The 14,635-nt window shown below is 41.4% G+C and overlaps 1 protein-coding gene across 1 annotated transcript in view; it reads right to left on the bottom strand.

The window, feature by feature from the left end:
- The window catches only part of ADARB1 (adenosine deaminase RNA specific B1), a 60,079-nt gene that overhangs the window by 11,954 nt on the left and 33,490 nt on the right, over positions 1–14,635 (bottom strand). Inside the window, exons 5-8 of the mRNA XM_041487687.1 lie at positions 7,630–7,744; positions 5,692–5,860; positions 5,042–5,190; positions 4,262–4,430 (exon numbers count right to left, since the gene is read on the bottom strand). Coding sequence (XP_041343621.1) covers positions 4,262–4,430; positions 5,042–5,190; positions 5,692–5,860; positions 7,630–7,744 — 602 coding nt within the window. The remainder of the gene's footprint in view (positions 1–4,261; positions 4,431–5,041; positions 5,191–5,691; positions 5,861–7,629; positions 7,745–14,635) is intronic.

Raw genomic sequence — 14,635 nt, forward strand, 5'->3', positions numbered from 1 at the left:
ACAAGGCAAAACCTGACAAGTGTTTGCAGCTCAAAGAGCTTCTAATACCAATATTATTTATAAACAACAATTATTACGAAGAAATGAAAATCATTTAGTTGGCACTTCATTTATCACAAGTTTTTACTTGCAACTGATGACAAGGGAGAGAAGGTGTCACTGTGGAAGATGTAGCACTATCCCAGAAACCACTTCTCCTTCTGGTATGCAGAAGGCACAACTTTAAACCTGATTTCTCTTTGTCTCCTGAAGAGATTCATTCTCTATGACCACTCCTCTTCAAGAGCCACAGTTGTAAACAGGCAGCAGTTTCTTTAAAAGGAGTGAGAAGGAGTAAAAGGAGTCTTTTAAATCAACTGGCTTGGTCATCAGCCCACACTGTAAATCATAAGTGCAGCAAGTCTCTGGTCTTGGACAGCAGCTCTCCTCACAAACACCATTTTAGATTTGCAGTTACAGACATGGAAAGTTAAGCTCATGAAAGTTCTCCCCTTGTGGCTGCACTGAAGCAGGCAGAGAAAACCACCAAAACCCTGAATGGGATCCTGGACTGCACATTGATAAGATAAGTGACTCAGGTCTGGGCTGGGGGGAGAAGCACACATTCACAGAGGGATGGAGCTTAGCACCTTTGGGGTGGAGAGCACAGCCCCGGGGCTATCAGCTGGCACTGACCCTGCACCAAAGGGTGGAGGGAGGAGAGGTTTTGGGTGTGTGGTGAAAAAGCCTCTGCTCAGAGGCAGTGAATGCCCATCCTCTGCTGTGCAGAGCTCACCTGTGGGCCCCTGCACCCCAGGAGAAGCTACAGGACAGCAGAGGGGTGTCATGGCCCACCAAAGGCCCCTGAAGGGGTCCCCACACCCTGCACCAGAGCACTGCACATGCTGCAACACTTCCAGAGTCCTGCAAGGCACAGTGTCCAACTGGCTTCCCTGCAAGGGAGGCACGTGGGCATTCCCACCTGCCAAAAACTTACATTCTTCCACTGATTCTATACTTCTCAGGGCTGCAGGGGACCCTCACCACCAAGACCAGATGGAGGGGAGCAACGAGGCATCATTGGGACCCTCAGAAGGGTGATACACCCCTACCTAACCCCTGTCATTCTCCCCCTGTTCCCCTACCCCCCACGCACACTTGTTTCTCTATTTCTTTCTTTCCTCTTTCTTTCTCTTTGCCACTTTTACTATTAAATAAAATATATCAATTTTTTGGCACCAAGATCTAACTTCATTTGGTTTTAATCATGTTTTTTGGGTATTTTTTGAACACTCAAAGTTCTATCCATTTTATACACAGAGACTTAGTTTTCTTTATTCTTCTTGGTTTAAACCAGATTGTAACGTATGTGAGCTTAGCTGAGAGGTTCCATAATGGTACACTTTGGGTAGTCATTTCTCACCACCTGCCCTCAGGTATTTCACCTGAGTGCCACAAAGCCACCACACACTGCAATTCACATCAGCTCCTATCACTGGGTTAAAAACTTGTAAGAAGAAATGCTCACTTTTGGAGAAAAAAGAGAAAGACTGAGTTACAAATGTCTGTTTGGATTTCCCACTCTGAATCAGCACAGAAGGCACCAGTGGATGGGCGTGTGATGTTCTTTTACACAAAAATTTATCAGAAAAATATTTTGTCCTCTTTAAAGTAGAAGACCTCCTTTTTAACAACTCAACCTACAAAGTTTTTCTCAGCTCCTAGAGCGTTTCTAAGAAACTGTGTGATGAGGAATTTTGTGCTTCTAGCAGGACATTAGCCATTAACTGGAATGTTTAATGAGAAGCTAAGTAATTATTTGAAACCACAGATACAGGCAAAAAAAACACATCAAAAGAAAAATTACAAAAATCAACATTGTGAAGTACCATGGCACCAGGCCAGGATACATTTAAAACAAGTGCATGTATATTAATGTTAACTGGTCAGAAACCCCCCTAACACCTTACTGCAGAGCCACCAAGCTCTAACACACTAGGACAATCCTGTTTTAATGCTTCCAGTCCAAGTGGGATTACACTCACGGCCCTCCCACATTTCTCACAATATTTCTTGGATGTTCCTGCCAGGTCTAGGAGGGTGCTGGGCGGCACACTGCAGCAAAGCACTCAAAGGCTGGAAACAGCAACTTGGATTATCCAGATAATCCACAAAGATGAGGCACTTCAGATACAAGTGGCTTGATACAAATGCAATCCCATCACCCAAAATTCATCCACATCCTTTCCAGGCTGTGACTTGTGAGCCTCTGGGAAAGCTCAGTGGAAATTCCTGCCTGAGGCATTCTGGAGGACTGACTGCTGGACACTATGGAGCAAGGCAGTCTTTCAAATGTAAATGGACAAAACACGTCAGGGAAACAAGTTAAAAAAAAAAAAAAAAAAAAAAAAAATTGGGCCTCCTTACCCATCATACAGTCTTTGTTCTGTGTCAAGGGGTTCTATTTACTTCCTTCCCTGGCACAAACTAAATTATTCCCATTAGCCCCAAGGAGAGGTGACAGCTAGCTAGGGAAGTGAGAGATGGATTCTGTTCTGCATCACACAAAATCAACAAAAGAGTCAAATGTGTTCTAGCTCAACAACTGGCTTTTTTAATATATATCTGCAATGACAATGTGATAAAAGAATGTGGCATGAATCCCAAGTCAGGTGGTTGGGAGAAGCCCCTGGCATCAAACTGGGGGATTTATTTAGTGAACTTTACTGAAAATATTATAAAAGAAGCCAAAATGTCATTTTTGTAGAATTACCTTTCCCCAGCTGCCTGTCCTAGCTTCTAAAAGGCCCTATTCATTTATGTTAGGGGTACTTAAATAAAATGTCTTCCTTCAGTAGAGATGCTGATTAGTTGAGACAAGACTAAAGGAACAAAGCCATTATATAACCTTCCTCCTCTATTTTTCATTTGGCATACGCAGTTCACAAGAATAGTTCCAACTTAATATCTTTAATAAACTTTGAATCAGGCTAACAGTGGCTTGAGAAAACAGCAGAGCTCTTTTAATTAAAACATTTATAACATACATATCATTAAAAATAACTGAAGTATCATTAGCTAAAAAAATTGGCATTTCTCATCTACTTTGCAAGAGCACAAAGGCTGCAAATATGCAAACTCATTTAAAAAAAGTATGATGTTGCAACTCTGTCATACTTCCAATGCTTGTTAAAGAATACTACTGTTGAATGATTTTGAAACCAAACAACAAAAATCTTTCAATCTTTGTCAAAAAGAATGACAAAAAAAGGAATTCAATGAAATATAAATTGAAATATTGTTTGGGAAACAAAATATTTCAATAAAATATTTAAACTATAATTAAAATTATAGAGCAAGAACTAGAAGTGCCCATCAATTAGGATTTTTTTTTTTAACAGGGATGCTTTTCACCATAAAAAATAATAAAAATCTAAACTATGCATGGAAAATGTAGAAATGTAAAATATCATGGAATGGCTTGGGTCAGAAGGAACTTTAAAGCTTATCCTGTTCCATCCCTGTGCCATGGGCAGGGACACTTTCAACTAGACCTGGTTGCTCCAAGCCCCATCCAACCTGACTTTGAACATTTCCAACAATGGGGCAAGGACATATATTACCAGAAGAAGTTATCCAAATATAAGTAATGCAAGAGATGTATTGTACTGCTTTCCTGATGCTATACTACTTTAGGGGGGAAAACAAATCTAAAACATTCCTCTGCTATTCCCCAGTGATAGAAATACAAAACAAAGCTGTCATAATTTGTGTGGCTGGAATGATACAGAGTGACTACACCTTCCCTCTGAAGCCAGCAAAAGGTGTGGCACCAATTGCAGGTGAAGAATCATAGCTTTATCACAGGGGTGACAGCCACCCTCACACTATGTCCGAGCAGTGAGATAAGCCCACCAATTCCCTGCACATTCATTGTGGGTAAGAGTCCACCTCTCTTGTAAGAATCACAGCATGGTTTTGGATTGGAAGGACCTTAAAGATTATCTTATTCAACCCCTCTGCCATGGGCAGGGACACCTTCCACTAGTCCAGGTCACTCCAAGCCTCATCCAGTCCTGGTCTTGGACACTTCCATGGATGGGGCAGCCACAGCTTCTCTGGGCAACCTGTGCTAGTGCCTCAGCACCCTCACAGGGAACAATTTCTTTCCAATATCCCAACCAACCCAGCCCTGCTTCGGCTTACGGCCATTCCCCCTTATCCCATGCACTCCTTCAGCAATAACATCAACAGCAACAAACCCAACCATTCAGAGTCTCACCTGGCTATCTTGTCACTGCAGGACATGGTCAGCAGCCTCTCTCCTTGCAATACCCCATCCCACGTCTGGATGGTGGTGGTGGAGCGCACAGGGATGGTCCCTTCCCCAGACTCGATTTTTGTCCGGAGCTGTCCTCTGGCTTTGCGGTTTGGATGCCGGTCCCCTTGGTCTGAAGGACAAAAAACACTGAGGATCAGCTGAGGAACCTCCTCAAAGGGTTTTACGTAAGAATCATAGTAAGAAGGACCGATTTGAGGTATCTGCCTGCAGTTACTGCTGGCTTGCATCACAGTTCCTACTGCTCCTGGCAACTCAGCTACAGCGTCAGACACCTCTCACAAACACTGCCTTCCAAAACACACTTGCACTTAAACCAAGCTTTCACCAAGGAGCAGTAGGAAGCAGGCAACTCTGGAGCTCTGTTCTGTGTGTTACAGAGTCAAAATGAAGTTAATGGGCAGACTGTGGAAGGGGCAGGCAGAGAACTGCTGTTAAAGGATGGAAACAGGGAAAGGGGATGGTTAGTGCTGTAGGAATACTTGCTGACTCACTGGCTTATCTCAGTTAGCATCAGCCTCTTCAAGACCACAGGGCTCATCACTCTATACTGAACTTCTACCACAGAGGAAGAACAGCTCAGATTTTTTTGGAAGAGATCTTTGTCTAACACACTTCTATGCTAAAAGGAAAGAAGACACCTAAATTTTAACCATGCTGCTTGTACATGCCCCAAGAACAATTTAAGCTCCCTTGGGTGGAAGAGGAGGACTGCTATCATACCCTCTTGTGCTGCTTCATGGGGTGAGAAAATCCGAGCATCACCACAAGGAGATGTGCTGATATAGAGATGGAACTGCACATTCTCCTTCAGCTTAAACCCGCCTTGCTCTGATCTGATGAAAATGGATTTTTGCTGATCTTCTTTATTGCTGAAACAGACAAGAAAGCTGGAGTCAAAACTGACATTAACATGGGAATAGGCATAAGCTGGGCAGACTTAACAGGCATTAAAAAGAAACACTGGATGGCTGAAATTTCAGTAATATAAATCTAACAGTTGTGACAAAATTAAAGGACCATCAAGACAGGAAACAAAGAGCTTGTGGCAATTCCAGATGTCAAGAGCTTTCAGGCACTTAAATGAAACATCAGCAACCTTTAGCCCACTTCATATCATTTTGATTTATACATTTACAGTTTACAAAATGATTGCCAATTATTTCCCTTGTCCTCCCCTTTCATGATTGACACCTCACTGAATAAATGTTTTGTTCAACTTAAACTTCAGGGCAAAGACCACGAATTCTAAATTCAACATCCTAATGCAACAGGACAAGTGCTTTACACAGAAATAATGAAGACAGATGTTTTCCACAGACACCTTTTCAGCTCTGTGGGATCAGCTCATCATCTTTTTCCCTCCAGCCTACCTTAGGTAAAGCTCAAGTTGTGTGTACAGAAATTTCAGCAGACATCGTCGAGCTATAATTTCTGCGTGGCAATCATTTAATGCAAGACCACGATCACTCATGTATTCACCATTGATGCATTTTGTTCCTGTAGAAACACTTATTACCAGGGCATCTTTCACATCTGTACCTGCAAAATGAAATTTCAGGAAGGAGATGCAATTAACATCACAAAAAAAGCATTGAGTGATCTTCTTGCAGAACCCAAACAAAGCTCTTTTTTTCAGCTGTTTGCTTCTTTTAAAAAAAATGTTTTTTCTTCTGATAATTTATTTAAAACAAAAGCTTCACTCAGCCATACCTCCCTGCACCAGCACCATCAGTGTTTCTTATGAGAGCTACTCTTTTCATATTGGAGCTCAGACAAGTTAAGAATTGAAAACCTGAAGGCAGGAAGTGCTGCTTCAAGAAGAATAATTAAAGCCTGAGATACAATTTATTTTTTTTCCTGAGATTCAGGCAGCCAGCAACTTTCAGCTGTACCTTGTGGTCACCTATGCAGATATTCACAGCCACTTTAGAAATCTGAAAGGCACTGGTTTATTAATGCAGCAAAACATTATGGAAGGGTATTGAGCCAACAACAGGAAAGGTAATACCAGAGAAAAAAGAAATATAAATGCTTAAATCACTGTAAAGATTACCAATATAATGCGTAGTTCTTGGTATTAAACCATTCCATGTAAAAGTATGTTGTGTGGATGTTTTCTAAGCAGAGAACTACCTTTATCACTCAAAAAACCCAGCTGAATGAAGGTCTAAGAAAGACAGGTCTAAATGCCACTTAGCAAAACACTCAGGGGTAAAAAAAAAGCCCAACAAGTTAAAATGAACCTGAGCCCAGCTGGGCCCTCCTGCCCACAGGGCCCGAGGAGAAGCACCAAGCTGTAACACAAGGCTATGCCATGGGGTCATTTAATTGCAGGTGTTCCCCAGACACGTGTTCATAGCAAGATACTTTCTTATTATGTGTAAAGCTATTTCTTCTGTTAATCAGAAGGCATTCACATGTTAGTTAAGTCTTAATTCTTTGGCACATGACTCTTCTGGGAACTGCACATACAGGGCTGTAAATAGCATAAAAACCTGTTAAATATCACAAACCACAAATAAGTATCACAAAACAAAATAAACAAAACTACAGCATGTTCCTCGTGTATTTAGGGCTAAGAAAGAGCTTGAGGGCTCAACAGAGCTTGAGGAACATCAAGGCTTCCCAAACCTCCCAACAGCCTGCGTGACTGGGAGGGCAAGAGATCGGGGGGGACACAGCTGGGACAGCCTCAAAATGAACATTCCACCAAGGTTCACATGGATTGAAGACCAAGAGAAATGTTAATGTGAGGAAAATCAGCAGCAGCATGGTCACAGATTAGTTTAGGGCAGAACTTCACTGTTCTGGGTGATTTGGACAAGCAGAGATCTTGTGTCAGCCACGACACCACTGCCATCTGCCAAAACATAAACTGCTTTCTTCAGATATTTTTACTAAAATGACTAACATAGAGCACTAAGAATAAAATTGAGCAAGAATAACAAAGTGCAAAATCTTAAAACCTTGGAAAGAAGCGTAATTCTTACATAATGCGCCCAAACCAGGAATATTGATGGGGGATTTTATTTATTTTCCCAAAGTTTCATGATTAACTTTAAAACCTAGATTTTGTGAGCTACTCAAGATGTCTCAGGCAGAGGACAGGAACTCTGTGGAAAAAGAAGTATTTGCAGGTCTAATTTTCCTGTAAGTACCTGAGATTTAATTACTATATTTAGTCCACCTTCAAGATTAAACCATAAAAATATATTTCAATACTGCTTGACTGAAAAGAGTTAGTTTACTAGATGCAAACAGAGCTCTCATATTGAAGCATTCAAGATACTACTTTTTTTTTAATTTACCTGTTGTCATGACAACTCCAGCAAGGACTTTTCGACGTGCATGTGGAGATGAGAAATTTTCTGTCAAATCACTGAATTTATCTACAACCAAGCGTGCAACAGCATCAGCTAACACCTGTAGGACCATACAGAAATGCACATTAAAAAAAATTAATTTTAAAATTACAGGAGCATTAAGTTATAAAGATTTACACTTTTAAATTATTGGACAAAGCAAATGAAGTGAGTTTTTATTGTTCACTTTAAAAATTGACATTGAGGTGTCCCTTACAAGTGGAAGCAGAGGTTTAAGTGCTCCATGTCTACCAAAACAAGGTCAGACAGTGCTAAGCAAAGCACTGAAGCACCTAATGCCCATGATGTGATGAACATTTGAGGCTTGGGAGAACAACTGGATAGACAGATAAGTCTATACTCATGCTCAAACCTCAAAATGCATCATTTCAATAGCCTCAAAATTGAACCTGACAATAAGATTGAAGTAAAAATCCAAGCCCCTCAAATGAACCTTTTATAACAATCTAATTCCTTATCTAACTATTATATAAATAAGGACAATTTTGTTTTCAACCCTAGTTTAACGTTCCCTATTTTTACAAGACCTATACAAAGTTAGGAATAGAAAATATCAGTGTATAACCCCAAATAAGCTGTCTTAAAGTTAGGAAAGATTTCTGTTTTTCAGAAAAACTTGAACTTTAAGTCAGGCTGTAAGTGGGGCTAACTTCCAAAAGGAAGGAAAACTTTGAAATAGCAGTCCTGCTCCTGTTGACAGACAATCCAGTTCAGCACTGCAGCTAATCTCACCTGCTGTTTTCAGGGCAACTGGAACTCTAACTGCTAGAAAAAATGAGTCAAGACCAAATTCTTGTATTTTCACCTGAAAAGAAGCTGAAGCCAAGGCAACCATGTGTTGATAACCAGCAGTGTCTGAGATGTTCTAGGTGTGCACACCCGGCCCACAGCTTCAAATGCCACAAAGACACAAGGTACTGTGTCACACCCACCATTCAGATGTTGAGTGAGGCACTGGAACAGAGAAGCTGTGGCTGCCCCACTGCTGGAAGTGCTCCAGGTAGGACAGGGCTTGGAGCAACACGGTGCAGTGGAAAGTGTCCCTGCCCATGGCAGGGGGTTGGACTGGATGAGCTTTAAGGTCCCTTCCAACCCAAACCATTCTATGATACAGATGTGTTAGATGCCCAAAGGGAAAAAGGGAAAAGAAAAAACAAAATAGAAAAAAAAAAAGAGAAGAAAAATGTTTGAAGACCATCAGCCCCATTCCCCCCCATTTCCTTAACAAGGCTCATGAGAACCAAGCAGCCTAGAAATGCTGTGGACATGCTCTCAGTGTTAACTTTCTTTTGGAAAAGCTTTAGCAGCCAAGAAATAACTAAAGCTTGGGTGCCATGATTGCAGAGCTCAGCAGCTCCCACCAGAGCCTGACAGAAAACAGTGACCAGGAGTCAGGTCCCAGCTGCACCAGCCTCATCCATGTTTTGCAATCACTCAACTTGTGGAATCAGAAGACTTTTGACATTGCAAACACCAATTTTCTTGAAACATTTGAATGGACTGCAACCCAGAAACTCCATATATTTTTCAGGAATACAATTTGGCTCAGAGGTCATGAACATGTCTGGTCAGGCACTCCTTTTCAAACATGCTCTTTTTGTTGCTGGACCCAAAATTGGGTTGGTCCATGTTCTGCCAGCACCACAACCACACAGCTAAAATCTGCATTTAATTGTCCTAGTACTTACCTACTGCAGAAAGCTGAACTTTAGGTAAATACACAAAAGAAAAGGCAAATAACTGAGTGGTTTTTAATCACCCTGGTCTTAGAAATGGAAAATTAATACACAAAAGGCTTAAATTAAGCTCCCTGCAGCCATGAGGGCAGATTACTGTATAGTCAAGGCACAGAGTCCCCATTGCAGTGTTTTATCCCTAGCCTCCCTGTGTAGTGATGGATACTTGCTTCCCAGTTGCAAGTTTCGTTGCAAGTTTCACGCTCTCACTTCTGTAATCCATGTATTTTCTGCTCTGCCCTACACTGTGATGTGCTGGACAGCACATTGCAAAATCATGCTGAATGACATTGGGATGGAATTTAGATACTACAGAAACAAACTATTCCAGACAGGAAATGCTTCAGGACAGGAAATACTTCCATCCTAAACTACGCTATGCTTCTATGCTTAAGAGAGGCTTCAAACCTGCTAGAAAAGGTTTAGCACACAGGGAATAAAGCATGTGATTCACCTTTTCTAAAGAAGTGGTGGTGGGTGGTGACTGGTACCTGGAGGAGTCTTCCCCAACTCTGGGAACAGAAACTGCCATGTCTTTCTGGGAAGAAATCCATGGCCACTTTGCCTGCTAAAGCCACTGACAAAAGGCTCCCTGAACAGCAGCTGGGTAGTAAGCCTGCATACAGGCTGCATCCACTAGCTTCTTCCAGAAGGATCTTATTTTCCCACATAACAAGCACAGCAGAGCAAACTGTGGTATTGGTATACAGAGGAGCACACAGTGAGTTCCTCCAGGAAGATGGAAGTCTGCAGAGCAGAACAGGATGGAGCTGCATCTCACAGAGCCTGGAGCTAAGCTGTTGGCAAGGAAACCTAAAAATGCTTGGACGAACTTGGAGCTGGTCACTGGGGAGAACTTATGAGAAGGACTAAGCAGAACTCAAGCAAGACAAAATGAACCTTGGAGATGCAAACAATCCAGCATGAACTGGAGAAGAGGAAAAAAAAATCACTGCCAGAAAACAGCCAGATATGTTAAAGTTTTCTTATTTCTATTTGATACACAAATTGTGAGACAACAGCTGGGCAGTGAGGAATAAACACTGTTAAATGCCTATAGATGTAGTCACTAAGATTTTGGTCTTTGGTAAGAATACTCCCCCAAGTAATTAAAAGAATTATCCCTCTCTCCCAGGCAGGCTATTGCATTGACATATTTAAAGGCATGGAAGAGAAGGGAATAAGGCAGCACCAGGAACAAGACTTACTGGCCAGAAATTACATCCTGCTGTCCCCATCTCAAAACCATTGACTTGAAGCTGTTTCCACAGCAAGCCCAGGCCAGTGACTGGCCTGAGTAGGGATCTTTCACATCACATTCTGACTCTACTGCCTTTCATATAAATAAAGTGGAACAGAAATTGAACTCATGTCTCACCTTCCCTGTGAATGCCCTAACATCTGACACACAGTTTCTCCACCCCCGCTTCTGCATTAAATCATTATTCCAAGTTGAGTAATTCAAAAAAGGAAAGACCTAAAATAGCTGACAGTTGGCTCAGTAAGGCATGTGAGCTCCAAATTATTTTGGGTGCGTTGTTCCCTTCTCTGATGAAGCTACAGTGAACCCACTCCTTTTCTACACACACACAGAGTGGTTTTGGTTAAATACAGATGTTGCAGCAATGTTGTAGCACAACAACCCTGATCCTTCACACTTGAAAAATATTCAGGAGCTGATGAAGTTCAGGTCAATCTGGAGCTGAAGGAAGACCTTGGAAGGCCCTGGAGACCCCCAAGATGAATTCTGGGGATCCCCTGAATGGTGGGAAAGGCAGCAGCAACGGCTCACATCTCTCACAGGAACTGACCCAAGACACCTCAGTCCTTTGTGCTCTCCTGGGATCCCTCTCAAGCAGAAATGTTCTTGCTTGGTTTATTTTGATTTTTTTTCCTTATCTTCACAGTTTATGGCTTATGTGAACTTCCCATTGCAGGTAAAATCAAGGTCCCCTCCTTTAACAGTGACCAGCACACACAGTTCAGAGAACTTTCCTGTAATGATTTAAAGAAACTTCTGCCTGGTTGTAGAGTCTTTCACTGTTTATGCTGATGTGTCTTGTATATTTCTTCCAACTCCACAGCAATTATTCCAACATATAATCTATGATATTCCCATTAATTTCTTCAATATTATCTTTTTCCCACGATTGAATCCATCTCATTCTTACTCTCCTGTATACACTAAGCAATCCACTTCAATGAACTGCCTAGAACTCCTCGGTACCTCTCCAGAAGCAGCCTTCCCAGATCTCCAATCATGTTCATAATTATTTGTGTATCTTTTATAAATTTGAATAATTTTTTATACTTCCTCCCACCCCAAGTGGAACCAGGACTAAAAAAAGCACATCAAGTACAAGTAGCCATTCAGAACTGCTACTCACCCCATTTCTCCTGCTTAATGTTTTGTTTCAGTGTCTGTCCACAACAACAGAAAGGATAAATTGAATTAGGTAAATGATTAAAAATTCTCTCTCTAGTGATGTTTTTCAAACTGATCTCATTTGCAGCTACACTGCTTATTTGTGTAGCTCAACTTGCTTTCTCTCACCACAATCAAGCTTTCTACAATTTAAATAATTGTATTTAAGCTTCAATGTGTATGATTTCAATTCCCAGCTCTCTGCCCACCATGACTAATGAGTTATCTTTTTAAGCAAACAGTTTGAGGAAATAATATTAGGAAAACCTCTGTATCAGCTTTCTAACGTAGGCTATTAGTGGCCTGAAGAGGTGATACCTCCAAGCAGCAGGATCCCACTGTCTGGTGGAAAACTTTTCCTTGAGTGACACTAGCAGCCTGCACTGCTGAAGGTTTGAAGCACATACTGGGAATTACTGCTGCCAGTGTGTTCTTTTCTCAGTTTTACTCCAAAGCATTTGGTACTGGCCTGAGAACTTCTTTTAGGGACAGCACCATGCCATCTTTGACAAAGGTGTGAGACCCCTCCAGAGAAGGCCACCAAGTTCTTCCAAGAGCTGGAGCCCCTCTGCTCTGGAGACAGGCTGGGAGAGCTGGGGTGTTCACCTGGAGGAGAGAAGGATCAAGGGAGACCTTAGAGGCCCTTCCAGTGCCTGAAGGGGCTCCAAGAGAGTTGGAGAGGGACTTCAGGCAAGTACCTGGAGTGAAGGAGAAGGGGGAATGGCTTCCCATTGACAAAGGGCAGCATTAGATGGGATACTGGGAAGAAATGCCTGCCTCTGAGGGTGGTGAGGCCATGGCACTGAGAGGCTGTGGCTGTCCCATCCCTGGAAGTGTTCAAGGGCAGGTTGGACAGGGCTTGGAGCAACCTGCGGTAGCAGAATGTGTCTGTGCCCATGGCAGGGGGTGGAAATAAGATAATCCTTAAAGTTTCTTACAACCCAAACCATTTTGCGATTCTATTATTTTTTTGGATCAGTTCACAAAGCAGAGCTAACCATAAAAATGTTTTCTTTGTTTTGGAGATGCAAGTCCCTCTAACGCAAGCGTGACAATCTGTTCAATACCAACACACCCACTGCCAAGGTGCTACATGCACAACTGCTGAGTTTTTCAGTGGGACTTTTCTACCCTCTCTGAAGCACATGTTGAGTGTGTTGCTAAGTTTAACTCACTTTCCCAGCACAGAGATGTTCCTGACTGCAGGGAACCTTCCTTTATCCCTGAGAACAGACCAAGCTGTGAGCAAGCAGACAAGCTTGAATTGAACCACAGGACCAGCACCTCAATAACCCCCTGTACAGCCCATAAGATTATTCTCACACCCATTTCACAACAATCCATTTTTGACTGCAGCAACCCTTCTGTACTATTCGATACTTTGCACCTGTGTTCCGCATTTAACTCTCTGCAGCTCTGCTGGGGTCACAGACAGACATCCAGCCACACTCACGACCACCAGCATCACAGGGAACATCTCTCAACTCCATTCTTCTCTCCACAAATGAGCTACAGGCAGGTTTGGACCAGCCACCCAACAGACAATTCCATCTTCACTGGCAAAAGCACACTGTACTTCTTTTATTTCCCCTAAGCACTTGGTATTTGATTTTTTTCCTCCCCTCACATATTTCTACCTTTTTTCCCAACCCGATCAACATTTTATTTTTCCACTGGTTGTATCAAATCCTATCCTCATTTACATCATTCCTGCACTCTCCAGTTTTTGTGATTTCACCCACTTTAGGATTATCTCTGAATTTAACACTTTTTCACACAGTAAACAATGTCTAAAATAATTAAACAACTCATAGACTTCTAAAAGAAGATAAATCAAGCAGGACCTGAAAACAGCACAAATGCTTAAATCATTAAATACATACCAGACCAAAATCACTAATATGTAGAAGACCTAATGTAATTCCAGTAACAGCTAATTATAATTCAAAGCAAAGCAACACAGTGAAGTGCTTGATGACATCCTGATGACAAGCTGATCAAAAGCCCCAGAATAAAAAAATTACTTGAAATAGGGTCTAAATGAGGCAGCACCCATGTACCATCTTTTTCCCAGCTCAGCTTGGGTTTTTCACACTTTGCTCTTCCAGTTTCAGTTTTCACCATTTTACTGATGCAAGAACTAAAAACACATGAATTACTAGCAGTGAATTTTTTCTGGTGCCTGGGGTCAAATCTACTTTTAAAAGCAGAGAACACAGTCTAAAATCACTGAATCTACTGAAGAAATTGTAACTACCCAAAACAGCATGAACCTGAATTTGAAAATTAAGGAAACATTTATCAGTAACACAATAATTGTGCAACATTAACATGAAACCATATAGGACATTCTAAAATATTCATAATGTCTATAGATTTTGAGAAAACAACATACTCAAAATAGTCACATTTACTTATACTCTTTGACCCCACATGAGCAAATCAGAACACTATGTTAGAATTTTAATGAAATCTAGAACAATGGTTTTGAGATAGAAAAGGTCAAAGCCTTGAAGTTCTCATAATAAAGCTGCAAAAGAATTCACAGACAAATATTTTAGTTTAGATTTAGGGCATATAATATCATTAAAAAGACCCAAGAGACGCAGTAGAACAACAGAAGTCAAACAATTATTAGTGTAGTTTGACTGGGAAGAAACAAAAAGAGGAAAAGAGGGGAGAATTTTTCTGCATTAAAAAAACCCTTAAAATTACTCCATTCTAGTGATTTCAAATTTCTGATCTGTGTCTGGTATGTTGGATACTTTCC

The sequence above is a fragment of the Pyrgilauda ruficollis genome, unplaced genomic scaffold, assembly GCF_017590135.1.
Source record: "Pyrgilauda ruficollis isolate IOZ18807 unplaced genomic scaffold, ASM1759013v1 scaffold83, whole genome shotgun sequence".
NCBI lineage: Eukaryota > Metazoa > Chordata > Aves > Passeriformes > Passeridae > Pyrgilauda > Pyrgilauda ruficollis.